Below are 17,218 nucleotides of genomic sequence, written 5' to 3' on the forward strand. Positions count from 1 at the left end.
GTCACAGGCTGCGGTGCTTCTCCTTTGTCCGCTCCACAATAAAGCGGCGGATGTACACAATGATGGGGATCAGAAGAACGACAAAAACAATGGTCACGGCGCCCACTGCGCGGCTCTTGCACTTGACGCAGGAACATTCAAACCCCCAGCGCTTCTTCATGGCCAACGCCAGACGCGAGAGAGGGAGGTTGTTGCCCGGCATGTAGTTGATAAAGAGCTCCTCGCCTTCGAGAATGGGCCGCACCGCGCGGGCGCTGAGGAAAAAGTTGTTTTTGATGCTGTTGTACGTAATGGAAAGCTCAACGTTCGGCTCGCAGCTGTGGTTCAGGTACGAGGCCTCGGGGAAGAGGCAGATGCCGCGGCGGCCACGGTAGTCTACCTCGAAGCGGTTGAACTCGACGATGAGGGGAAGTTTCTGCAGATCGTAAGAGGAAAATTCGCCGCTCATCAGGCAGCTGCAGCCGTTGCGGAAGGCTCCGTCGGCCCCGGGAGCACGCACCTCCTCCGCAAAGTCAAAAACGTCGCGCTCGCGAGTAAAGTAGGAAAATCCCCCGGACATGAGCGAGAGGATGCGGTGCTTGACGTACTGCTGTTCCTGGGGCGTTCCGTAGACGACTTTGCTGAAGATCTCCTTCGTCATGATAAGCACCTGTTCCCGCAGTGGCTGGCGGTCGTTTTCGCTGATGTACATGCAGTAGGCGGGCAGATTCATGACCTCACGGCCGTAACCAATCTCTCGCTCCGCAAACACACCGCGGGCAAAGGAGCCGCCAAAGCTAGCGTTCATGTCGATCCTCACGTCCGCCGTCACAAACCCACCAGGAGGCACCTCGATCTTGCCCTGAACAGACGAGACCTTGGCAAAGCTTCGAGCGGTAACAAGAAGGGAGCCGCGGAACGCGGAGGACGCTACAGTGCTCAGTGAGAGGGATGAAGCTACACCAGGCGCAGGACAGAGGCGAAACGACTGCGCCGCCAGACGGAAAGCGGCGCGCATCGCGAAGAGTGTAAAGTTGCGATGCGAGTGTGGCCGAGGCGCCTCGTTCCCGTCGCTCTCAGATTCGGGCCTTCCCTGAAGAGCTCCTGTCGCAGTCGAGAAGAAAAGCGACGAGAGACAACGCGTGGGAGTCACTCACACGCGCACCAGTTGGCGTCGATGTGCACTCGCGTGAGCGTGTGAACGCGCTTGGATTGTAGTCACGCTCGAGTTCGGTCCCAATGTGCACTACACGGGAAAACAAGCACACACGTGAAGCGCTCAAAGCAGCAGCAGAAAAAAAATGGATAAAGGCACCATTGGTGGGGAGTAGTTGAATACCGAAACAAACAATCAAGATAGCGGGCGGCAAACACCACAGAAGAGGACGCCGGTGTGGACAGAGTTCGTGCACGTCGGCAGCTGCCCCGCATGCGCGCAGTCGAGGCTTATAGGTATCGTGGACAAGAAGATGTCGACGGTATATCGCTTTGCTTGAGCTGCGGTGGCCTTTCCGTGCCCCTAACAAGAGCCACTCACGCGCGTCTGCGGCGCAGACCCAAGCGCATTTTCGCTTCTTCGGCAATGTCGAACCGCGCCCTTGAAACCATTCCGCGAAACACGCGCGCGTGCACTCGAAAACACGCTTTGCTTCTCTCCAGCACCTCCATTCTCTGTCACGGGCACATCGCGTGGTGCCAAGCAGCCCTGCACACACACGCCCTACAGCAACGCGCCGGCTCAGCCATCCGAGCACGGCCCCCGCCTCATACTCCACACCACCGCCGCGCTCTGCAGGTCGCCTCACACCCGCACCCGTCACGTCGGCGCCCACCTGCTGTGCATCCCCGTAGGGGTGGCACACAGGCCCCCCCCCCTCCCCCCGCACCAGCAACGGCAGTCGGGGCCGGGTGCAATGCGTTCCAGCCACGCCGACACCCTGCCTACCACATGGACGGCACAAGCGTGTTCGCTGTCGCGGGCCACCCCGACGCAACGCCACCCAGGGCCCCACCGCCGACACATCAGTGTGGCCATGCATCGCACAGACCCCCCCTGCCACGCCGTAGGCACTCTCGACCCTTGTCACCACGAGAAGTGGGGCTCCGGCGCTGGCAGGGGATAGGAGAGGGGGGGGGAGAGGGAGCCGTCTGAGCATACACCGCATACGGCGTGCGGTGTGCTGGGCGCTGAGGTACCACGCAGAGTGAGAGGTGTCGCTCTTGTCAGCAGGTCCTGCATACAGACAGATTTGAAAAACGACACGTGGCGATGTAGGCACGCAGACGCCCATGTGTGCGCGCACACATCCGCCTTCACAGAATTGCTCCCCACCAGGGTAAGAGGGCAAGTAGTTATCGTCAGCGATCGGCGAGGCGCGGGAGGAAGAAACACCAGTCGAGCGCCCCGCGGTAACCTCACACTCCTCACTGAGACTTTAGCAAAATCGCAGTGTTGTGCTCGACAACGACGGCTGAAAACGGTTTCCCACTCAACACGCAGAAGAAGTTCCGCGGGGCGACCATCAGAGGTCCTGCATGATACCGGCCGGCGTCAGGGGCCCGCAAGCGGTTCACGGGGCGATGAACGGAGAGCCGCATCGTCTCCGCGTCCAGGAAGACAAGCGCACCACTCTCCAGCAGCAACACAATAGTCCATGAAAACGAGCGGACGAGGTGAAGTTCTCGGATGGGGATGTCCTCCGTACAGTAGGTCTGCATGGTGGGGGTCAGCGTCACGGTGAGGAACGCCTCAATACGGTGGCGCTTCGGCTCCTGCGCACTAGCGCTGGCGCTATGTCGGACTGTGACGTAAAAGGAAGCAGCGACGTTGTGGTCGAGCACGACGGCGATGAGGCCAGAAGAGGCGCCATCAGACGCCTCCGCGGCACCCGGCCGGGTAACTGTAGCGTTCGTCACTGCATCTGAGGTGCAGTGGTGCAGTAGGCCACACTCACCAACTACCTGCATTCCAGCCGCCTGCAAGAACTGGAGTGCGCTGTTCGACCAAACGCACACGAGTGTGTCCGCCGACCACCACCCGCAGTAGCACAGCTCCACGGGGGCGCCGGGGCGCGAGTCTCCACCGGCAGACGGAGGAGCGAGAGTGTGCCAGTCGTCCTCGCTCGCGTACTTACTCTGCAGGGTGACTGTCTCGTCCGGCGATGAGAGAACGGCCGCGCAGTAGCGGATCGACGACGCACCTGGTGCCGCCGAGGACTCCTGCTCAATGCAGAGTAGTGCCAGGATGCCACTGCCTTTGGAATTAAAGTGAACGGACGAGTGTAGCACCGCACCGGCTGCCACCGCCGGAAACGGCTTCACCTTGGCCATGTCACTGCGCGACACTTTCTTTCGCTCCAGCACAGTTGACATATCCATCGGACACACGCATACGACGTTGTCGAGCGTCATGCACAACAGTGTCTGAACAGCGGCCGGATTGGTACCGGCTGAAACGGTGTGCGTTGCCACAGCGACGAGCTGCTGCGAAGCAGCAGACACACGTCCAGGTCCCTGCCCTTGCCCTCCACGATCACTGTCGCGCTGCGATCTACGGGAATCGCGATCGACCTCGAAGAGGTAAATCTTGGACAGGTTTGACGTGTTCAGGAGGCACACACTTCCGTTGCTAAGTCCGCAGCAGAGATAGGACGGCTGGGCAACCGATGCGCCCATGATCCACGTGCAGTCAGACACAAAGACGGAGCTCGACGTAGAGGACGAGGTCACTTGCCGCTCCACTTCGCCTTTCACGTAGCGGGCGATAGACTTCTCCGTCATGTCGCGTCGCGACCTGTGGTCCTCCGACTCTAGATCGATCTTCCATTGATCCTGCATCGCCGAGGTCGTTGATGCAGTGGAAGAGGAAGAGGCAGAGAGGCGGGAGGTTCAGCGAGAGGAAGGAAGAGAATGCACCGGTCCTCTCAAGCGTTGTCACTGCTGCATACGCCGACAACGGAGAGAGGAGGAAAAGGGCAGCATTGAGCGGAAGGGCGGTGTGTGTGAAAGGTGGACAAGAGAGACAAAAAGTCAATGACGTGCATCGTCATGTAAATCGCAGGAGCGGAGAAGAAGCAATACGACAGCAAGGAGACGCGGGAAGCGCGAAGGAGAAGTCCATATGCGGCAGCCGATGGGCCCATTCGCTGAAACAACACCCCAGATGCAGGCTGCGACAGCGACGGCGAGTGTGCAGAGGGAGGAGCCTGTAAACCGGCACGCACGCCTTCAGCCCTACGCCCCACCCTAACTCGGTTCACTCTCTCGCCTACGCACGTCGCACCACTGAGGTGGAACGAAAAGGAGGCGCGTGCGCCGTGACCGGGCGTGCGAGTAAAGTGCTTGCTCCCGTTTAGTTGATGGCTGCTGATGTTGTGCTTTCCTATCGTTGTATCCGTGCGGCCCTAACAATAAACATTTCACCGTTCGCCACAAACACACACACATCATGAACGCAAAAAAGGATATCAGCAAGCACACGGCACGCATACATGCGAATGCGCGGCAAGAGATGTGAAGAAAACAACACAAGGCACACGCGCCCATAACAGCTCCGCACCGTGCCACCACAAAGATAGCCGCGGAAAGCAGGCTCAGCGACGTAAATGAAAAGATAGCAGCGCCACTGGTGCATCTCACACTGACCTCAACAACAAGAGAGGGGTTGTTTCTGGTCTTCTCAATCATCCTCGTCCTCTACAGCATCGGGGATCGCTTCAAAGCCAGAGGGCGGGCTCTTGGCACCGCTAGAGTTGAGTACTTTGAAGCGATTGCCAGACAGCTTTCGGTCGTTGCGCTGCGCCTTGTTGATGTCCTTATGCATCCGATAGATCGATGGCAAGGACGTGCCGTGAATGGTCATGTCATAAAGAAGCTTCCCATACATGGCGTTGTCCTCGTTGGGGATGTCGCGGCGGGCAAAGAGCTCGTAGTGCGTGTTGTTCGGTAAGCGCTTCTTCATGATGAACTCTGGCAGGTTCTGGCCGTAGCCGGGCCGCAAGTTGCGCATTGGGTACCCGGTGAAAGTGTTGAACTCCGGTGACATGTGACGCTCGTCCTCCAACTGCCAAGCACCCGGTGCCTTCTCCTCGATGTACTCCTGAAAGATGCGCGCCCGTGCGAGTCGGAGGTCCCAACGCTGCGCGCATGGGACCGGAAGGTGGTGAGGGTGAGTGTAGCCCACCTTGTGAACGCCGTAGCGCAGAGAGCTACGGAGCATGTGCGCTTCACTTGACCTTCGGGCTAAGAGTTTAATGGGTGGAGTGGCACGGAGGCAGCAGCGGAAAAGAAGAGGAGAGAAAAGGAAACAGCGAGGTAAAGAAGTGGCACGCGCTTAACGCTGCTGTCGCCAGCAGAGCCTGCCCTCTTCCCGCGGTCAGGACTCGGGCCGCTTCAGCGCGAGAGTCCTTTTGACCGTCTGTGCGCGCGGTTGGAAACAATGCGCTCGTCTCGCTTACGGGGCGCGCGGGTCCCATGACGGGGAAGACGAAATGCGGGAGCCGTGAGGGAAGCAGCGGCGTCACTGCATTGTATTAGGCGCTGTCAGAAGTTGTGCTCACAGTGGTGGTTGGCTCCGGCATAACATCATCTCCGCCAATCCGTAATGAGCAGTGACCGCTCCCACATGCGTTGGCCCTCTCAAGAGAAAGGGAGAGGCAAAAAAAATGGGAGGCCACCCGGGATGGATACAAAAGGGGGTGAGAAAGGAGAACTGCAGAGGGAGGTCACACGCCGTCGTGGCTCAAGAACTTCTCCACACTCTGCATGCATGCCGGCATAACAGGGATAAACGAGATTCTCGGAGTCGCCGACATCTTCTTCTCTACAACTCTTGTCATGCATGCGTGAGTAAGCTCCGCGACCCTCTCCTGCACCTCCACGCACATACACACACACACACATCAATCTGTCTATTTTCCTACACCGCCATTCCGTCTTCCCTAGCCTGCAGCTTCCCCGCGCATGCCAAGACGCGGGTATCTCATACGGCATAGGCGCCTCACGATAACACTACAGGAAAAAAGCGGGGCTCGCACCCGTGTCCACGCCAACACATACACGCCGCCGAAACAAAGAAATGAAGGGAAGAGACAAGAACGGCGGGCAGGGGAGAAGACGCAACACTTGAGCAAGAGAATCCGAGGGTAAGACGTGCGTGCATCGCGTCACGCTCGCGGACGACGCAGCAAACCACACATGCACACCCGTCAGCTCTCTCCCACAGGTCAGCTGATGCTCACAGGCGTCATCACAAAACTGCGGCAACATCAGTTCGACGTTTCCGACGGAACCATGTCAGCCGCCACGTGCACAAACATGCGATCCGACTTGTCGCAGACCCACGCAACTTCCACTTCGTAAAGCTTGTCCTTCTGCTTGTCATGCACATCGTGAAGGATGTTGGCCAGCTTCACTACCGCATCGTCGCAAGTGAGGCTGGAGAAGTCGAGCTTCTCCAGCTCGCTCTTTGCCACTGTCTTGGCCTTGCCGAGCGCAACGCCGTAGTACCCGGCCACCGTGCCGCTGGGATCGCTAACGAAGAGCTGCGGTCCGTCATCAGCATACGACGCGATGATGGCCGAGCACCCGAACGGGCGGTACGCAAAGTGGGTGGTGTACACATGCATGAACTCCCCCACGCGATTTGCCAGCACCGAACCGCGGATGGGGGTGGCGAAAATGTCGCGACTATTCTCCGCCTCCTGCCGCGCGCGAGAGACAATCGCGCGCCCGTCCGGGAGAAGACCGCAGATGCAAATGCCGGCCTGGCGGTCCACGGCGTGGATGCGGTTGTTCGAGCCTTTCTCCAGCATGCGACTCGTGTAAATTTTTTCCACCGCAACCACAACGCCGTCCTTGCAGCACGCCGCAACGGCGGTGCTGCTGTTGTCGACAGCCTTGCCGGCGTACTCCACCTGGAACACGCGACCTTCGGCCGAAAATACGTCCGTCGACTGATCGTGGCCGCTGCCTGTGCCCGCCATCGTGAGAAGTCTCAAAGGGTGATTTGATATCTGAAGCTGAGCGCCTTTACGTCTGGCACTACTTCTGAGCGAAGAGGTGCGCCGGGACAGACCGTGAGCAGGATAGAGATTGAGGAGAGGGATATGTGCTCCGGAGAAAACAACTGCCTATCGGCACGGCGCGCCTGTGCGTGCGGATGTGCTTGCGTATGGAGAGAAAGTGCGAGACCTGCAGGCGAATGCTTCTCTTCCTGCACTGTTGCCTTCCCAAACAGAGAAGGAAAAGGAAATCGAGAGTCGAGATCGAGGAAATAACGTCACTGGAGTGCTTCGAAAGGCTGCAGAAGACGGAGCAAAAGGAGAAAGAAGGTGCAACGATGAAGAAAAATGCGCGTTTTTTTTGTGTATGGTGGTGGTGGGGAGGGGGGGGCAGTGGCGCACGGATGTAGAGAGAGGGAAGAGAGGTGGGCGAACGAGAGGGGAGCAGGAGAAGAGCACGAAAGAAGCAGGTCCCGACAACCACTGAGAACGGCGCTAGTGGCATTGCAATGAAGCGAGAACTTCTCAGCTCTCGTAACTTGTGTGTGCATGTCTTGCACCGCGCTTACCGCGAGTGTCGTGAGAGGAAGAGGATATGAGCTGAGCGATGAATGAGGCGCTTCGCCCACCTGAGTACAACGAGCCGACACGCTCCACTCCTTGTCCTTTTCCTTCACCGTTGTCTGTGTTTAATGTACAGAAAGGGAATGCGCGGCGTGACAAAGAGCGTGCTGTCGCGCTTCCTCTAACCAGATGAGGGACGGGGTGCCTGACGTCGCGTAACAACGCCCACAAGCCCCACAGCAAGAAAACCGCAGCACATACCCGCCAGTCCACTCAGCAACGGTGACCATCGTGTCTGCTGCACCGGCGGCATCGCAGCCGGCGCAGGCGCTGCCGCGGGGGTGTTGCTGTCCTGTTCTCTTCGACGTCGTGCGTTGTTGACGCGAGGAGTTCGCTTGGCCTCGTCCTCTGGATTGCGCCAGGAAGGGCCGTCAGTAGGGCGCGGTGGCAACCGCTCCTCCCAGTTGCCACCGTTAGCGAACAGCTCCGATATCTTTGCAGAGAGCGACGTATCAGTCTCGTCCATTCCGCTCTTCCCGAGGGAGTGGGAGTAGAGGCACATCTCGCCGTTCGGGCAGCATCCGAACAAGTGCGCAACGCAGTAGTGCACCTTCTTTTCCTGAGCTCGAACGATCTGCTGGAGGCGGTGCTTCAAGCGACCGAGATCAGCGGGGCGGAGCACTGATTCATCCACCTCTCCCTTGTTGCCTTCAAAGTTGCTCTGGTTGAACTGACAGGCAACGTCGATCTCGTCCAGCACATCATCGGCGATGAGGGTGTCATCCACGATGACGGTGCGCAGATACGGGTTGATGTGGGCCAAGGCAGCGATAGACCGGCCTGCTTCATCCTCCAACGGAGTGTTTGAGAGGTCAATGTAGTTCACTCGGGACCGCACGAGCGCCTCGCAGAGGGAACAAATCGCCTCGTCGCTGATGTTGATGCCTCTCAGAGTGAGTGCCTCCACGGAAAGGTTGTATTGAAACGCCATGGAGAGGGAGTAAACTTCGGCATCGCCGAAGAAGCCGGAGAAGTCGTCGTAAACAAGAATGGATCGGATCAAGTTGTTCAGAGTCTCCTCTGCCAACACGTGAAACTCATCCTCGCATACGTTTGTGTAGTTGCTGTTGTGGTTCGTGAAGTAGCACAGCGCCTGCTCTAGCTGGTGCAAGCTAAACGACTCGCAGCTGCCTGACACGACCTGGATTACTAGACTGCGCGAGTTCTCGCACTTGCCTTGCGCCGACACAGCTTCAGAGAGTGTGCGTACCGCACCAAGAACACGGCCTCTCGACTCCATTCCGGTAGCGTGCGTCACCCGCAGACGAGGGCGGCTTTCTCTCGCTCTCGTCAGGAAAGATACGCGGCGGCGCACTCGACGGCTCGCCGAGAGCGAGGCATGGGTAGAAAAATAATCAGAGAGGCGGACGAGAGGAAATTAGAGAGGGTGGAATTCAAGAAGTGGCGGCAATCTCATGGGTGTATGAGAGGCAGAAAGCATGGCGTTGGCGCGCAGTGGACCGCACCAGCATGACACGCTCGCCTTGCACTCAAAGACAAGAGAGAAGAAATCGGGGGCGGGGTATGGCTCACGATGGTGTCGACCGGTGCACTCCTGTCTTCCGCAGCCCCCACTCCCTCTGGCCCCTAGTCGAGGGCGCCGCCCACCTTCTCTCTCTCGGTCCGGCAAGTTGTGCTGCAACACACCAAGCAAGTTTGCCGCAAGGGAAACGTGAGCGCACGGCGGGTTTGATAGCCACGACGATGGAGACGGCCTCGATGAGTACTACGCTCTTCTTCGCTAGTGTGCTTGCAACGAGTTGACGTGTTTCGGAAAGATAGAATTCGGTTCATGCGATAAGACTTCAGATAAGAGAGCTAAAATCCATCCATATCTGTGCGGTCTCTTAGCATCTTGCACAGTGGAAAGAGAGAGAGCAAGCGAGCGAGCGAGAGGGCAAACAAAAAAAAGAGTCATGAATAAGGACGTGTGCAAGTGCTTGCCACCAGCAAAGAGCTTATTTTCCGTAGAGCACACCTTACACAGGCAAGGAAGTCGTGGCCTCGTCCCCGTTAGTGAGCGCCATCTGAATCAGGTGGCCAGCCATGAAGCTGACGATACCGCTGATTAAGCCGTTGAGCACCATAAGCACCGCCGAGCGCCCCATGCTGACGCCGACGAGGTAACCCTTCACCGAGCCCAGGAAGACCAGCGAGGCCATCGTGAGAAAGCAGGACACGAAAAAAACGAAGTCTACGCCCTGGCCTTTGCCTGGAAGATACGCTAGGAGAGGGATGGAGCCGAAGAACATGAAGGATGCGAACATCACGACACCTTGCTTCTTGGGGCCGTGAGCGTCGTCGATGTCCACCAGAAGCCCGAGCTCCTCCACCATCATGAAGTCCACAAACATCTTCGGGTCTTTGGAGATGATGCCGACAATCGTGTGCGCGTCGTCGAAGGAGAGCCCCTTCGCCATGTATATCTGCACCATTTCGTCTATTTCCAAGTCAAACGAGTTCTCCACTTCCCACTCTTCGCGGCGCCGCTCCGAGATGGCGTTCTCCCGCTCAGCCTCGCCAGAGACGTACTCGCCGAATCCCATAGCAAAGCCATCGGCGATAACGTTGGAGAAACCGAAAATGAGTACCGTGGCTTTGTTGCCCCCACTCCCGGCCGCCGCGGCAATAATGGCGAAAGTGGTCATGATGCCGTCCAGACCGCCAAACACGAGGGACTTCACATATTCGGAGGCACTCACGTTGTGGTTCTCCTGCGGCATCTCCTTCATGTGCTCACGACGCGACGCCTCCACGTCGCCGGCGCGGAAGGCGGCGCGAGCGGCATCACAGCTCTTGTAGCCCTTCTTCTCCGTTGCCGACACATTCAGCGCGGTGGACTCAGACATGGTGCCCGATAGAGAGTACACAGAGCAAAAAAGGGGGGTTTCCGCGTAGGGAGACACGCTTTCTCTCGTGTGGGGTATGAATTTGTGTTGTTTTGTGTTGTGGTGTAGAGGGAGACGAGGAATCGGCGAGTGGAGCGCGCGGAAAAGGACGTGAAAAAGAAAACAAAGAAGGGGAATCACAGAAACGAGAAGTCTGCAACAGGAGAACACAAGCAGCGCTCAGCGCAAAAGACGGTCCCAGAAGCACGCCCCTTTCGACGAGGGGTGCACAAAAGCAAAGTGCTCGTGTACAAGACGCTGGTGGGGTGAAGGTGCGAACAAGACGCGAATGCAAGCAGAGGGGTCAGTGGGCAGCAGGAGAGTAGACGAGAGAAAAAGAGCCACTCACCCGATTCGACGACGCGCACAAGACGGAGAAGCGGGAAGGAAAGATGGCACCAGAAAACGTGCACAGCAGTGTGTATTATTGATTTTCTTCTTCAGGCTGACCATTCTCTGTCACGGTGCATCGGAGCTTAGCTGCACTCCACGCTATGCCGGGCCCTGTCACGGGCACATCGCGTGGTGCCAAGCAGCCCTGCACACACACGCCCTACAGCAACGCGCCGGCTCAGCCATCCGAGCACGGCCCCCGCCTCATACTCCACACCACCGCCGCGCTCTGCAGGTCGCCTCACACCCGCACCCGTCACGCCGGCGCCCACCTGCTGTGCATCCCCGTAGGGGTGGCACACAGGCCCCCTCCCCCCGCACCAGCAACGGCAGTCGGGGCCGAGTGCAATGCGTTCCAGCCACGCCGACACCCTGCCTACCACATGGACGGCACAAGCGTGTTCGCTGTCGCGGGCCACCCCGACGCAACGCCACCCAGGGCCCCACCGCCGACACATCAGTGTGGCCATGCATCGCACAGACCCCCCCCCCTGCCACGCCGTAGGCACTCTCGACCCTTGTCACCACGAGAAGTGGGGCTCCGGCGCTGGCAGGGTATAGGAGGGGGGAGAGGGAGCCGCCTGGGCATACACCGCATACGGCGTGCGGTGTGCTGGGCGCTGAGGTACTACGCACGGAGACATCCTTCAGCCATGAGGGCAAGTATTAGGTGCGCAAGAGTACGAAATGAGGTCTTTACGAGGTTGCGTAAGTGCCAGTGGGATGTAGCGGAGGGCGAATTGACGTGTGACGCGTGGCGTGCTCGCCTGTTCGCTTCTTGTTCGTTTTCGGTATGAAGGGTGTGGTGAGTAAACATGGAGGGTCGAGAGGCAACGGTAACGAAAAAGGCCATCAGCGAAGCGGGAGTGAGGAAAAGGAGGGGGCGGATATAAAAGGTTGACGGTGGTACTCGTAGGCAAACAGCGCGCTTGGTGGCAGCAAGTGCGAGTGTGAGCACAATAGAGTTCTGGTAACGGCACCGACCGGCGTGACGAGGGTAGGACGGCTGCATGTGCCCAAAGGTGGCTAGAATCATCGCGGATAAGCGCAGACTGGCCAACTCCATTTTCTTCGGGTTGCGCAAAGAGTGAGCGTTGGGAGAGGGCAAATAAAATCAATTCGAGTTCTGTGAAGATTCAGCGCCTCTTGGGAAATCGTGCACATCAGTCCCCACTTCATCCGACAAAGTCACACCAGCGCTGCCGTGCCTCTACTCAAATTCCATCAGCAGCTCCGTACCCTCCTTGAGTGGCTTCGTAGCGCAAACCACCACCCGGCGGGCCGCCAGCGGTGCCGTCTCCACAATTACTCGGCGCCTGCTCGAAGAAGACAAAAAGTCCGACTGTACGCACGTAAAGATGGAGCAGTTGCCGCTGCTCGGTGGTTCTGCATCCTCCTCTGCCTCGGCGCGGGAGTGCAGAGGGGCCGCTCGTATCAGATCAATGGCAGGCACGAGAGACGGAAAGAGGGGAAGGTCGGGTGATGTCTCGATCAACTCGGAAAGCTCCGCCGGAGCGGATGGCTCCCCGTTCCGGGGCAGCAGAAGTGCGCGCTGCATGACGGTGCGGTGCGCCTGTACCAGCATATCCCTGCTCGGGCGCAGCTTCGACGACACACCGCGGCGCTTTATGTAGTGTCGCAGCATCGAGTAAGTCAAGTCGAGCTCATCCTGTACACGCCTCTCCATCACCTCCAACTCTGCTGCAGAGCTCGCACGCAAAGAAGGGCACGCGAACTTATTGCGTTCCGAAAAGAGGTTCGGCAGCGGGGGATACACAGTACTACTCAGCAGTGGCTGCAGCAACCACCGCCCTGCCTTGTTGGTAACGGCGCACTGCTGACGATAGCACGCCACAAAGCACGCGAGCCACAAGCTGTGTGCGGTGACCACACCCATCCGACCTCGCCGCGTCAAGAACAGCAACATCTTGCGAAGCGACGGAAGCGCGCGAGGCAGTACGTCTCCTCTCAGTGTTTGCCCATTAAAGACGGAGTTGTATGGAACATTAATGAGCGGACTTCCGTGCTTGACCGCCTCGCCGGTAACGAGACCGATGGGCGAGGCAGCCACTCCCGTCTTGTGGATAAGCAGCCTCTTGCTGGTAGCGCCGCAGCCGCTACACGCGGCCCAGAAGCCGTCGACGGAATCGTGCATACCTGTCAGCACTCCAAGAGCACCGCGCGAGACGAGACAATGGAAGCGGGCGAATCGGCGCGACGACGGCAACTGTCACCGCGTGTGTCTCGATGGGAAAGAAGAAAGCAGCCGCGTGCGGGTGCGCGCGTTAGAGCATGTGTGTGTGTGTGTGTGTGCCCCGTGGCTGGGCCCTCTTCGGTGGCGTCTTATCCGGCGGGCCTTCTTTTTTTTCTTTGTTCGGTCGCCGCACCACGCAAGTCCATGTTGCAGGGGCAGTGAAGAGAACGAGACAAGCTTCATTTGCAAGCTGAATTAGCGGTAAGAACGTGTATAAAGACGGCAGTTCGCTGGCCTCATTCATTGCAATGCCGCCAGTCGGTTAGGGCTCCGTGAAGAGCGCTCATTTCGAAGAGCACATGAGGCGGAGGGGTTCCGACGCCGCACTCGATCCTCAGAAGGTAACTTGAGGCAGCAGCACTCGTAGGAAGATGATGCGCACTCTCGAGAGAAGCATGGTAACTCTGCAGAGCAAATCCCCTAGAAGTTGGCCTCTATCGAGTTTGGTACTCGCATTCAACGGTCGTGGGCGTATTAGGTCATTGAAAGATGCGCTCTCTTGCTTCGCCTTACCCAACCAAGCGCTTGAATCGAGCCTGAGGGAGAACAGCAAGGCTCATCGCAAGCGGTTCTGTGACAGAGAAACACCTGCGGATGCATCCACACGTGCACTGAAAAAAACAAAACAAGCGCACTGGCAGAGAAAACCCGCTTCGCAGGCAGCCAAGCACCTTGACGCCCCGCCTGCCAATTTTTCACGCACAAGAACGCAGAGGTGCGCCCACCCTCTGAGGCCTAATAATCCGCAATGGGGGTTGCTACGGCGTCACGCACGCGCGTGATGCCGCCCAACTCCGGCTCACGACGCCAGCGCGGCCTTGGCACTACATGCTTCTCTGTTGGATGCTGCCAGTAGTTGGGCCAGTTGTTGGCCGCCGTGTACTCTTGTGGGCTAAAGTATGCTGCCGCGTCGGGAGTGCGATACGAAAAGCGGTCCTCCATCTGTGCCGGGCTGAGCACCTTCGTGGCGTCGTCAAGAATGGCCGCGTTGATGGTGCGCTGCTGCTGAATGCGCTGTGCCCATATTGTGCGATGCCGAATAGACTCCGTCAGCTCTCGCGTGTGGAAGTTGCCTCTCTTGTTCGGAACCATCTTGAAGAGACCGTTGGCGAGCGAGCAACCTGGGAACTTATTGTCGAACACCTTATCACGGACGAGAAAGTTCCGTGTCACTTCGCGGTGAGCGCGATGCAGCTGGATGAGCTCATAGGCAGAGTTGTAGTAAGTAGGGATGCGGCGCGGATTCGCTCCGGCTACAACCGAGTGAAATGAGCCACGGCCTAAAGCTCCACTGGACATCCTTAAGCAATGAAGCGAAACGGCACACACTACTGACGCACAGACGAACGTTTCGAGTGCACGTGAAGGGTACAGGTGGCGAGCGCAGGTCCGTGCCGCGCAGTTCAAGAAGGAAATGGGGAGCAAGACACAGAAGATGAGGTGCGAGACACGGTAGGGATGGGAAAGAAAGTAGACAGCACCAAAGCCGTAACAAAGGCGGCAGTGAGGGCCAGTGTCGATGGTGCAGCAAGGCGCCGTTGTCCGGAAGGTCACGAACGTGTCAAATGTGGAGCCGGCAAGAATGGGGCGTAAGCGCCAAGGTTGGTACACCGCTAAAGTGATGATGGAGATAGCGGTGCAGTGAGAGGTGGCTTCCGTTGCGCGTATGGAGACCGAGAAAGCGGACTGCCGCGCGAGCTCAGAAGGCTCTGTGTAACTTAGAGAAGCGCGATCTCCTGATACTGCATGCCCTCACGCAAAGACGAGAACAAAAAAGATATGAGATGCGATGTGCGTTAAGGTATCGATCCGCACTGATAGAGGCACAGACACTGGCGCATAAGTCCGCAACATCGCAGCGTAGTCCCACTGCTTAAGTCGCGGAAGGATGTTGAGAGAAGCCCGTTTACACCCAAAAAGATAACAAAGCAGCGAACTCTCTGCTACTACGGCCGGTGCCGCGTGCAACAGAACACCAACGCGCCTGCACGCCAGCACATGTTTCTGTGCCCACTACCCTGCAGCATCAATGTTGCTGTACCCTCTAATGCGATTTGTATACCCGTCTTTTCTGCCATGGTGCATCGGAGCTTAGCTGCACTCCACGCTATGCCGGGCCCTGTCACGGGCACATCGCGTGGTGCCAAGCAGCCCTGCACACACACGCCCTACAGCAACGCGCCGGCTCAGCCATCCGAGCACGGCCCCTGCCTCATACTCCACACCACCGCCGCGCTCTGCAGGTCGCCGCACACCCGCACCCGTCACGCCGGCGCCCACCTGCTGTGCATCCCCGTAGGGGTGGCACACAGGCCCCCTCCCCCCGCACCAGCAACGGCAGTCGGGGCCGGGTGCAATGCGTTCCAGCCACGCCGACACCCTGCCTACCACATGGACGGCACAAGCGTGTTCGCTGTCGCGGGCCACCCCGACGCAACGCCACCCAGGGCCCCACCGCCGACACATCAGTGTGGCCATGCATCGCACAGACCCCCCCCTTGCCACGTCGTAGGCACTCTCGGCCCTTGTCACCACGAGAAGTGGGGCTCCGGCGCTGGCAGGGGATAGGAGAGGGGGGGGAGAGGGAGCCGTCTGAGCATACACCGCATACGGCGTGCGGTGTGCTGGGCGCTGAGGTACCACGCAGAGTGAGGGGTGTCCCCACTCATCAGGGGCTCAATGTTACAAGAAACACAAACTAAGAAAAAATAGAAGGGGGTGGTAGAGCAAAAGAATACGCAGCAATGAATAGAGAAGTACGATAACAAGGCAGACACTCAGCACGGAAGGTTGGAAGAGGCGAATGACGTGAAAACTGGAAGAAAAGAAAAACGAGCGGCATAAACACAGACACACACACACAAACAGCGGAGGGCCAGCGTTCTGAACCGCAGACACCAAAATGATAGGGATCGCGGAAGAAGTAAACGAGGGAAGAAAGAGTGCAATGCCCTGTGCGATAGCAAGAAACCGCCAAAGCTGCCGGGCCTTTACAAATGCAAAGCCCAGCGCCTGTCATCTGTCGCCACGCACGCCAGCGGCCTTCAACCACGACACCAAAAAACGCTTCCCACAACCCCATGCGCCACCTCTACGTCGACAGCTTATGACTGCTGTGCAGCAGCCCACGTGCACCCAGGGAAACAACACAGCAGCTAAGATTTTCTCACCGCAGCAGAACACCGCACACCACAAACACAGCCAAGAACGCAAAAAAAAAGACAGCCACCGAAGGTTTCTGTTCTTTTGACTCTCCAGCTGTTGGTGCCATCGGCGGAGCAACACCAGCAGATGACCCACGCACCCGCTTCTCCACAAATTGCACCGGAAAACTCACCCGCCTTCGCTTTCCTTTTCGCTTGCCCTGCGCACAAAAGCCTACACATACACCGCTGGACTCTTCGATCGAGGAAGCAGCGCACCTACGCTCCTCGTCCTCCACATAACTCACACCCGTTGCACAAGCCGAAACACAGACTCCGGCAGCCTCCTCCGCCTCGGCCTGCTGGCGGGCAGCCTCCTCCGCCTCAGCCTGCTGGCGGGCAGCCTCCTCCGCCTCGGCCTGCTGGCGGGCAGCCTCCTCCGCCTCGGCCTGCTGGCGGGCAGCCTCCTCCGCCTCGGCCTGCTGACGGGCAGCCTCCTCCGCCTCGGCCTGCTGGCGGGCAGCCTCCTCCGCCTCGGCCTGCTGGCGGGCAGCCTCCTCCGCCTCGGCCTGCTGACGGGCAGCCTCCTCCGCCTCGGCCTGCTGGCGGGCAGCCTCCTCCGCCTCGGCCTGCTGGCGGGCAGCCTCCTCCGCCTCAGCCTGCTGGCGGGCAGCCTCCTCCGCCTCGGCCTGCTGGCGGGCAGCCTCCTCAGCCTCGGCCTGCTGGCGGACAGCCTCCTCCGCCTCAGCCTGCTGGCGGGCAGCCTCCTCCGCCTCGGCCTGCTGGCGGGCAGCCTCCTCAGCTTCGGCCTGCTGGCGGGCAGCCTCCTCCGCCTCAGCCTGCTGGCGGGCAGCCTCCTCAGCCTCGGCCTGCTGGCGGGCAGCCTCCTCAGCCTCGGCCTGCTGGCGGGCAGCCTCCTCCGCCTCGGCCTGCTGG

General features: G+C 59.0%; 9 protein-coding genes across 9 annotated transcripts; all 9 read right to left on the minus strand.

Annotated features, from left to right (window-relative positions):
* Position 1: 1 nt before the first annotated feature.
* On the minus strand, positions 2–787 carry LINJ_27_0160 (conserved hypothetical protein; the record flags this gene model as incomplete). The annotated part of the gene is made up of 1 exon (XM_001466456.1): positions 2–787. One exon carries the CDS (start codon positions 785–787, stop codon positions 2–4), a length of 786 nt encoding a protein of 261 aa, XP_001466493.1.
* A 1,616-nt stretch (positions 788–2,403) lies between these two features.
* Positions 2,404–3,816, minus strand: LINJ_27_0170 (conserved hypothetical protein; the record flags this gene model as incomplete). The annotated part of the gene is made up of 1 exon (XM_001466455.1): positions 2,404–3,816. One exon carries the CDS (start codon positions 3,814–3,816, stop codon positions 2,404–2,406), a length of 1,413 nt encoding a protein of 470 aa, XP_001466492.1.
* Positions 3,817–4,657: 841 nt separating this feature from the next.
* On the minus strand, positions 4,658–5,197 carry LINJ_27_0180 (conserved hypothetical protein; the record flags this gene model as incomplete). The annotated part of the gene is made up of 1 exon (XM_001466454.1): positions 4,658–5,197. One exon carries the CDS (start codon positions 5,195–5,197, stop codon positions 4,658–4,660), a length of 540 nt encoding a protein of 179 aa, XP_001466491.1.
* A 1,048-nt stretch (positions 5,198–6,245) lies between these two features.
* LINJ_27_0190 (putative proteasome alpha 7 subunit) lies at positions 6,246–6,962 on the minus strand (the record flags this gene model as incomplete). The annotated part of the gene is made up of 1 exon (XM_001466453.1): positions 6,246–6,962. The coding sequence occupies one exon, from the start codon at positions 6,960–6,962 to the stop codon at positions 6,246–6,248; it is 717 nt and encodes a 238-aa protein (XP_001466490.1).
* Positions 6,963–7,725: 763 nt separating this feature from the next.
* On the minus strand, positions 7,726–8,844 carry LINJ_27_0200 (conserved hypothetical protein; the record flags this gene model as incomplete). The annotated part of the gene is made up of 1 exon (XM_001466452.1): positions 7,726–8,844. One exon carries the CDS (start codon positions 8,842–8,844, stop codon positions 7,726–7,728), a length of 1,119 nt encoding a protein of 372 aa, XP_001466489.1.
* Positions 8,845–9,583: 739 nt separating this feature from the next.
* LINJ_27_0210 (conserved hypothetical protein) lies at positions 9,584–10,453 on the minus strand (the record flags this gene model as incomplete). The annotated part of the gene is made up of 1 exon (XM_001466451.1): positions 9,584–10,453. The coding sequence occupies one exon, from the start codon at positions 10,451–10,453 to the stop codon at positions 9,584–9,586; it is 870 nt and encodes a 289-aa protein (XP_001466488.1).
* Positions 10,454–12,095: 1,642 nt separating this feature from the next.
* LINJ_27_0220 (conserved hypothetical protein) lies at positions 12,096–13,040 on the minus strand (the record flags this gene model as incomplete). The annotated part of the gene is made up of 1 exon (XM_001466254.1): positions 12,096–13,040. The coding sequence occupies one exon, from the start codon at positions 13,038–13,040 to the stop codon at positions 12,096–12,098; it is 945 nt and encodes a 314-aa protein (XP_001466291.1).
* Positions 13,041–13,874: 834 nt separating this feature from the next.
* Positions 13,875–14,438, minus strand: LINJ_27_0230 (conserved hypothetical protein; the record flags this gene model as incomplete). Its single annotated transcript, XM_001466255.1, has 1 exon — positions 13,875–14,438. One exon carries the CDS (start codon positions 14,436–14,438, stop codon positions 13,875–13,877), a length of 564 nt encoding a protein of 187 aa, XP_001466292.1.
* Positions 14,439–16,305: 1,867 nt separating this feature from the next.
* Positions 16,306–16,410, minus strand: LINJ_27_0240 (kinetoplast-associated protein-like protein; the record flags this gene model as incomplete). Its single annotated transcript, XM_001466256.2, has 1 exon — positions 16,306–16,410. The coding sequence occupies one exon, from the start codon at positions 16,408–16,410 to the stop codon at positions 16,306–16,308; it is 105 nt and encodes a 34-aa protein (XP_001466293.2).
* Between the last annotated feature and the right edge of the window lie 808 nt (positions 16,411–17,218).

This window comes from Leishmania infantum, chromosome 27, assembly GCF_000002875.2.
Source record: "Leishmania infantum JPCM5 genome chromosome 27".
NCBI lineage: Eukaryota > Euglenozoa > Kinetoplastea > Trypanosomatida > Trypanosomatidae > Leishmania > Leishmania infantum.